The 8,603-nt window shown below is 45.1% G+C and overlaps 1 protein-coding gene across 7 annotated transcripts in view; it reads right to left on the minus strand.

Moving 5' to 3' along the window:
- The window catches only part of LRCH1 (leucine rich repeats and calponin homology domain containing 1), a 133,293-nt gene extending 127,298 nt beyond the window's left edge, over nucleotides 1–5,995 (minus strand). For 3 of the 7 annotated variants that reach the window (XR_008731059.1, XR_008731058.1, XR_008731056.1), the window contains exon 1: nucleotides 5,576–5,994. Coding sequence is in view for 2 of the 7 variants with exons in the window: in XM_055702976.1 (XP_055558951.1) it covers nucleotides 5,576–5,816 (241 nt within the window). In the remaining 5 variants the exon portion in view is untranslated. Of the gene's footprint in view, nucleotides 1–5,575 lie in introns of all 7 variants that reach the window. The other 4 variants (XR_008731060.1, XR_008731057.1, XM_055702976.1 and 1 more) reach the window with 4 other exon arrangements.
- Nucleotides 5,996–8,603: the final 2,608 nt, after the last annotated feature.

The following is an 8,603-nucleotide window of genomic DNA, read 5'->3' on the forward strand; positions in this document are numbered from 1 at the left end:
TTATTTTGTGCTGAGAAGGGCCAAACAGCACCTGCAATGTCACTGACTGCTTTTCAGCTATGGGGGCATAAAACATTAGACAAAAGAGGTAACTTTCAAAAGCACAACTGGCTAGACTCTATATAGTAAAAGAACTAACAGGCTCTTTTGAACAGGAGTCAGTAGCCTTGCTGTTTATAAGATCCACAAGCAAGGACATACTCAAGACTTGGGGAAGAAAAAGAAAAAAGGACCAAAGGGCTTTAAAGGGTATTCTGCAGTTACAAGTTGTAAACATATCTATGCTTCTAAATAATTAATTTAGCTTGATAAAGCTCTTTCACATAGCATTCCTTATCAGAGAAAATAAAGAAAAAAACCCACTAAAACCCAAAAAACTAGAACATGTTAAATCAGAGATGTCCAGGCAGACCACATTATGAAGTTACAGTCTGAAACTGCACATATAGTTGGATACATACTAATGAATACAAAATGGATTTATCTTCATTTTTTAGCCTTTATATAAAGACACAGTATATAGTAATGTCAAAAAAAAAAGTTACATCCTACAAGTTTTGGCTGCAGGGTAATATTCAATTTATTTGTGAGAATAAACAAACATACCTCCTCCTCTCTCCCTCTCCTAATACACTTAGAATATTACTTAAGTAAGAGACAGAATAAGTAAGAGAAGAAATCTTCAAATAAACACAGGAAGGCTGTAGGAAGGGCCTGACTACTGAACATAAAGAAGAAACATTTTTATTCCTTTTCTCAGATTTATAATTAAAGATATTATTTTCGTTGATATGTTTGGACAAAATGAGCAAAATGAAAGGTTCTCAAGAAGATTCATTCAAAAAGCCCACAATGTAATCAAAATATGAATTCAAGATGATGAATTATAACCTATTCAAAGCAGTAATTATCAGAAAAAAATCTTAAAAGGAGAGGGTCATAGCAAATCTCTTTTATTCCCTAGTGACCAAATAACAACAAAATTCTAAGGAACAGTCCATTTGGTTGTCATTTTTGGTTCATGAAAATGTTGCCATAGCACAAACTAGTCTGTATCTGTGACATCCTTCCCAGTACAATCTGCATTTGTATTAAGTGGAACCAACTGCACATCTACTGCTATAATTATAAGAATTCCCAGAAGTGAAGGAAAACTTACATTAATAAAGGAGTTGGAGAAAATCAGTGAGAATGAATTATGGTGATCTAATATAAACAGTTGTTTATTTAAAAAAAAAAAACGAACCACAACTAGGAAATGAGAATATTTCTTTTATTGTTATTGGCAAAAAGGACTGAAAGGAACATATTTCACCTGAACCAGTATCAACCCCCAAAACACAAAAAAATTTTCAGAAAGACAAATAGAAAGAACTTCCAGCTGTTGGGTACAAACAAATGCATTCCTGGACTTGGCTGTGACGAACGACAACTTGTAAATTTGGTTGGTTTTTTTCCTTTACATGATCCCACAGGAAGCACTTAGATGACAAAATTCAAGCTAAAGTGCCCCAAAAACTAAAACTCTACACGTTCTCAGATAGCTGTTCAGGTGCTACTGTGATTTTTTGACCATATTCAAAACAAATCCATAGTTATACAGTCCAAACTATTTCAAAGATAGCCAGGCAGGCTCTGGAAAGCACAGTCCATTTATAAATATTTTGAAAACCAGCAGGTAGGAGATCTTATATCTATTGAGCATTTTAAAGTACAAAAAATAAATACATATTCTTTCCAGAATTTCATACTGCCCAAACTAGCATTCAAATACTGTAATTTCTATTTCTTTTCCAACAATCTAACACCTGATTAAAAGAAAAATAGTTCCTTCTCTTCCACATCATCACAAGCTGCAGCAAGTAATCCTTCCTTGTGTGCCTAACTCACACAACAGAAATAGATGCAACGGGTATTAACCAGAAAAGGTTCAGAGGATCCATCTTCAGAAATACATCCAAACCCTACAGAAAGAGGTTGAAGTGACATGGGCAGCCATGGTTACACATTTAGGTAACAGCTTTGGGGCTCTTTCTTCTTCTTTTATAAACTAACATGCTTCCCACATTCCCAGTGGTTTTGAGGAATATAATTGCAAACTATTACTTAAGAACTATGATTACTGTGTCACTGTCTTCTGCATAACCCAGCCTGTAATAAAAGTGATAAGAATAGCCTTTATTATTTTTGAAATGGTTTTTGCAATGCTTCCACACTGATGTGGTTTAAAGCATCTGACTAAACTTTATGTAGATACTTTATGTAGAGGTTTTATTTTCTTCCAACAGTACTGCACACCATGCAAACTCCCTTCTGCGTGCAAAGATACTGCCTGAAAGTTTATCTGACCAGGTCACTCAGCTCCTGAGATAAACTTTCAGAGACTGAGGAAAAAATGTCCTACCATGTCTCTACAAGCAAGATGTATCTAACACGAAGAAAAGTCAGAGAAGAAAAAGCATACCAAGAAGCTGCAACAATACAAAGTGACAAGTATAGTTAAGCCTCCATAGTTACTATGGAATGTAGCTGCAGTAAGAACTGGAAAAGTCAAATCAATCCCAGCTATTAAAGGCAACCAAGTGCATCCCTTTCATAAGTGTATCAATTGCTAGATAAAAACCGACTTCTAACTTCAAGAAAAAAAATAATGCATGAACAGGGAATTTAAAGTTTAACACTTCTGTCTTCCTCAGACATACTTAAAGCACTCAGAACTTTTCCAGAAAACAAGCTTGACAATATTTTATTCAGGAGTAGCTGTAGACCATCATTTTCTGAATCCAAAAATACTGTCAGTACCTAATGCTGAAACGCTGTCAAGATGTAGATATGGTTTCAGTTTTGTGGAAATCCCCTGTTCCTCAGAGATCTCTAAACTCAATCCCCCAGACTAGTCTTCTCTACATCAAGGACCATCTGTATTTTTCAGTGACATTGGCCCTCTTTAGCAAAAAAAGCTTCAACAGTGAAAGGCTACTCCTACCCCAAACACCAAAGTTTCAGGGCTTTAGAGACATGTCAGCACATCAAATCCAAAAGCAGAAGTCACTCATTGCAAGGACATAGTCCAAGTAGTACAAGAGTGTACTGTGTTTATACTATGCACATTTATGGAGAGGAAGCAAGAGAGAAAATTCCCATCAGGAGTTTGCCCCAAGAGCTTCAGAAACCTGGTCTCAAGCCAAGCGCCTCTTCTGTTTATAAATTCTACTTATGTAATGTAGCAAGTGAAAAGCAACACAGATTTTTCGAAAATGTATCAACACAGACTTAACTTACAAGGCAAACAATTCCCATTAAACAGTTACAACATATTGTTACAAAAAAAAAAAAATATAGAGAGTAACTATAGATTAACACATGGCTCTCCTAAAATGGGAGCATGAAAAAAGGACTGCTCTACGCTGCTGTTCATACCAAACAAAAAGAGAATGAAAATCCCATTCTACATTTAACTTCATATTGCATGTCTTCTGTGTAAACTCCACTAAAATGACATTAACTCCTGAAGGCAAAGACCACTTTTTTCCTGAGTTCTCCTCTGAATACAAAATTTACTAAAATAAGTAAGCACATAACAAGTATGTACTGCTTATACATACAACACGTCTCATGCTTTTACAGAACATACATGTTATATAAATACTATCATGCAATCACTGTCAATCAAAGACTTTTTCCAGTATACAGTTTTGTTTTCAAGCCATTTGGATGAATATTAAGTCAAACAAGCTAACTTTTTGGATTTTCAAACTCCTTATTTCACAGCACAACATGTCTTCATTAGACTACAACTTTAAAAAAGGACAGAATGGTGTGCTTGCAGACACAAGCTGAAAGTCATTCTTCTAACTACATACAGTTCCACTATCATGCCTTATCTTTCATATCTCTTACTGAGACAATTAATGGTTAGCACAGCAATTCATGCTACCTATTCATGGTAATTTCATTCATCAAGTTTCCTTCATATTTCTCTTTTATTGATATGATACAGGCATTCATACAGACTGCTGCGAAATCCATTCAGCAACAGCAAACAAGTGACAGAGCTATATAACAATTTCATATAACATCTACTACACATCTGAGACATTACTCTGTTCCTTATAGCTGGGATAGATACAAGTATGCTGTCAGCACATACATGTCCACATACAGGAAGGCAAATACCCTCATGTGCAGGAGTAACTGAGAATTTAGGTTCATGTTATCACATGTTTGTGTGCAGCTATAGCACCTGCTGTTTTGTGGGACAAGAACGAGTTACTGCTTGTCTGCTCCTTTGCTGTTACAACAGAACTGCCTTCAGCAGGCAAATGGGGACACAAAAGGGCATGTGGAGGCAGTACGGTAAAGATCTTAGGAATACACTAATACATTACTCTAGCGTGGGTTTGTACTGTTCAACCTAGTGATGCTATGTAAAGAATGGATTAGGTTCCACCCCTTGGCACAAATAGGGGCAGGAAAATAGGTATGACCATTTGTGGGGGTCTGCCTCCTTAGGTGAGAAACCGGGGTGCCTTTTTTCATGTTGGAAGGAGCGCGTGAAGGCAAAGTAAACACAGACTGGATACACTTCCCCTCACCACTCCTGTCTGCAGGGTTGTCAGGCCTGTCCCCCCTGCAGATTTATGTAACGATGGTGTCCCCCACTGTAAAATATGTAGGGCGCCTGTGAAGACAGGGATTTCTCTCCACATTTGCCTTGGGAGGTAGCATTGCATATAGAACTGGAACTACGGCTACATGATTCTACGGATACAAGGGTGGATGTCAACCCCAGTGTCAAACAAGTGGCATTTGTGAAAGGGAGCATGCTCCCTGGGGTAGCTGCAGAGCAAAAGTGCTCCTACAGTCAAGTTTCCACCTACAGCGTTTAAGAAGGTGACATTTCCTGGGGCACATGAGTGTCTTAATGCGGTTACACACAGACTTGCACCCCCTCCGTGCCAGCTGGGTCCACCTACAAGCAGTAGGACAGAAGGAGCTGTATCCACCCCGGCTTGCGTATGCATTCCTCCCCCAACTATTCAAAGGTGGGCCGGCTGCCACCTCAGACCTCGGCGGTCAGGGGAGGGTGGCACAGAGATGCACATTCCCCAGAGGGAGAAGACGACAGGTGTGAGCAACATCTCCCGCCCCCCGCCCCGCGCACACATTCCCTGGGCGAGCCGCGGGAGCCAGCTCTGCCTCGCCGCACGCAGAGGGGGGATGGAGGGGAGCGCGCAGCGATCCAGCCATATGGGAGCAAACACCTACCTCACGCACCAAGGCGGGGGGAAATAAAGCCAGCATAGGGTGCGCGGAGGGCTGCGAGCGGGCTGGGTTTCCGTGTGGGGACGGGCCCAGGAGAGGGCGAACGCCTTGTGTCACGGAGGTTGAGTGGAAGGGTGGGGAGGGGGTGTCCTCCTCACAGGAGGGTGGGGGGCACTAGGATGCCCGAGGGGGCGGGGAGGTGGGTCCCCCAGCGATTAAACCCACCTTCTCCGCCTCCCCGCCTCCTCAGGCGGATACCGGCGCCGGCCGCCCCCTCCCTCCGCGCCCCCGGTTCCTCGCCTGGCCTCACCTGCCCGCACCGTATCGGAAAGGTCGTGGCTGAGGGCGGCGGCGCTGCGCGGGAACTCCTTCAGCTTCCTGCCGCTCAGGTTGAGCCCCCCGGAGTGCGCCGCCTCCTCCAGCGCCCGCTCCAGACCGCGGTTCAGCGGCGCCTGCAAGCCCAGGGACCCGCCGCCGCCGCCCACCCCGGCCGTCGCCGCCGTCAGAGCAGCGGCGGGGAAGGGCTGCGACTCGCCTCCCAGCGTCGCCATCTTTCCCCTCGCCCGCCTGGCCGCTGGGGGTACCCGAGAGGGCCGCCGGACCTGCCTCCCTCTCGCCCTTCCTCCTCCTCCTCCTCCCGCTCGCTGTGGTGGCGGCGGCGCCGCCGCCGTGACGGGGAGGGGGAGCGGCAGCGCAGGCAGGAGGCGGAGGCGCGCGGCCGGGGCGAGGCGCGCCCACTGCGCATGCTCCGCCCCGCCACCGCCCCTCCCCCCCGACACCGCTCCCGCGGGCTGCGCGCGGGGCGGGGCGCTGCGGCGCCACCTAGCGGCGGCGCGACCCCTGCCCCGCGCTGCGGCTGCTGCTGCAAGTTGCAAACGCCGCCGCAAATGCAACCGCGTGCGAGTGCAAAAGGAGGGGTGGCCCCTCTCCTCTTTTTCTGTCACAACACCCCCCTCCGCCTTCCCTTCGGCAGCCCAGCCCGGGAGTTCTGCCCTGCACCTGCTTTGGCCCCTTCTCCCCGCACCGCGCTACCTGCACCGGCAGGCTCGGGGGCTGGATGTTCTGCAATTTGTGGCTGGGCGGTGTGAAACCACCGTGCGCCGTGCAGGCAGGCATGCGTGTGCTCAGGCGGCAGGCCTCATTTGAAAATTAAAAGCTGAAGTGGCTGTTGCCACCGAACCAGACCCTGGGGAGCCTCTGCCCTGCAGAAGGCTTTTCTGCGACTCGCTTCTCCCGCAGGAGCTGGCTCACACATGTGCATGGCCCCTGGGGACAGCCTGCCAAAGAGAGACCCTCAAAGGTGTGATTTGTAGTGACAAACCAAGCACAGGGACCATGAACGGTTCCATTTTCAGTGAAACAACCTTTCTGAGGGGGCGAGGGTGCTGGCTTTGGTTTATGTCCCCCTTCTCTCTGCAGCTTTGCAAAGACAAGCCCAGGAGTGGGAGAGGAGCGAGGCCTCGAGCAGCCACAGGGTTTACAGAGTTCAAAGCTAAAAAAGGGCTTGTACGTCATCACCCACGACCTGTATTTTACAGGCCATTACATTCCACTCAGCCTGTGCTGTGGTTGATGGCTGACATTAAACCGAAGTCTTCCCAGCTCCAGGAAGTTCAACCACTGAGCGCTACAGGGACAAGGAAGACAGAGCTGCTACAAGGAAATAACTCACACTTTCTGAAAAACTGGAGAGATCCTCATGAGCTCCGCAGTCACAACAAGACATGGCACTGGGTTAAAAGGGAGAAAGGGTGTTAGAGGTAAATCCTTTCACATGACGGTATCATAGTACCCATTAAAAACTTGTTCTTTATCATTAAGATACGCATTCAGTACCCACATTTTTCATTTATTTTTTATACTCATTGCATCACTGCAGAAGTGTTGCAGGCAGTGAAGCTGCATGTTTGAAGAGGCTGCCTTACATTAAGGAAAGAGCTGTAAGGTTAGATGGGTAGGAGGGGGATTATTTTACTGTATGTAGACTCATACTGCACCTAAAATATAGGCCCTGAGCTTAAGCTCCAGTCCAAACTCTCCTCACACCTACAGTTGCCAATTCCTCATGTTTGATGTGGAGATCTTGGGTTTCAGCATGACAAATTCAGTGTCCTAGCAGTTCAAGAAAATTCTGGGTGCACCAGAGAGCGGTTCTTGACACCATCCCTTGGAAGAGTCCCTACCCGAAAAGGAAATCAGCAGTTGCCACAACAGTTGTGCCTAGGTATCACACTACTTTTGACAAAGCTTGTTGGTAGGTTATTAAGATAGTATTTCCCACAAATTTCCACTAGGAATAGCATGTTTTGGATTTGTTAAAAGGCTTAATTCCAGCTTGTGTGCCATCTCTGCATTGCTGCTGGAAAGCATAAAGAAACAAATGAATAGCTAAATCTTCTCATAGCAATTTAAGGAAAAGTGTTGATAAATAGCAGTTCAAGTTGAGTAAGCTGTGGATAAAAGCAACTGCTAGACTTTCCCTATAATGGAAATATATTTTTTTAGTGCAAGTTTAGTGAAGTAGGTACTGTATTCTTTTACACTTAGAGGAGTCTGAAATACCATATATTGTATAACTCAGTACATGACTTTACATTTATAACTCAGTAAATGACTTTGCACAGGAGATTTCCTGTATATTAAATTACCCAGCATCATACAGCTTTATTTTGAAACTAGTAATATAGAACTAAACATTCAGACAGTGTATCTGCAGAATTCATCTTCCAGCTTCAGCTCTTTACAGTCAAGTAGCAGGCCCGTATTTTGGTGAGGTTCCCACCAGTGGGACTCCACATACCTTCCTCCCCCACTTCTGGTAAGACAAAATTATTTCTAGTGCCGATTTTGTTAAAACCAGAAAGGTTTCTTTGCTCTTCATTATCTCCACACTGTACAGCTAATCCTAGGATTTTATTCACATCATCTCACGTAAGGAAGGCTAACAGTGATACTTTTCTCAGCCTCATTTGAAGGACAACTCGCCCTCCTTTGCAGGAGGCACCCAAGGTGCCAAGGAGCCATCGGGCTGCCCTGCTTGCAGGCAGGCACAGCGTGCCCACCTCAGCTGCCCCGCTGGGCTCACATGAAAGCCCATGGCTGGCAGAGGCAGAGAAGTCAGCACAACATTCCCCCTTCAGACACCCAACATCAGGACAGCTAGGATATGGAAAGACTGGGGCTACCCCGGTATGTGGTCTAGCAGGGGTTAAAGATGTAGGTTCCCCCTTATAGCCACACAAGGGCACGCACCAATAACAGGGAGCAAGTCTGTTTTAACCTGCTTTTTGATCTGAGCAGCTGAGGTGCAATGCGGACATGACCTGTGCTTATCAGAT

Source organism: Falco cherrug, chromosome 2 (genome assembly GCF_023634085.1).
Source record: "Falco cherrug isolate bFalChe1 chromosome 2, bFalChe1.pri, whole genome shotgun sequence".
Lineage (NCBI taxonomy): Eukaryota > Metazoa > Chordata > Aves > Falconiformes > Falconidae > Falco > Falco cherrug.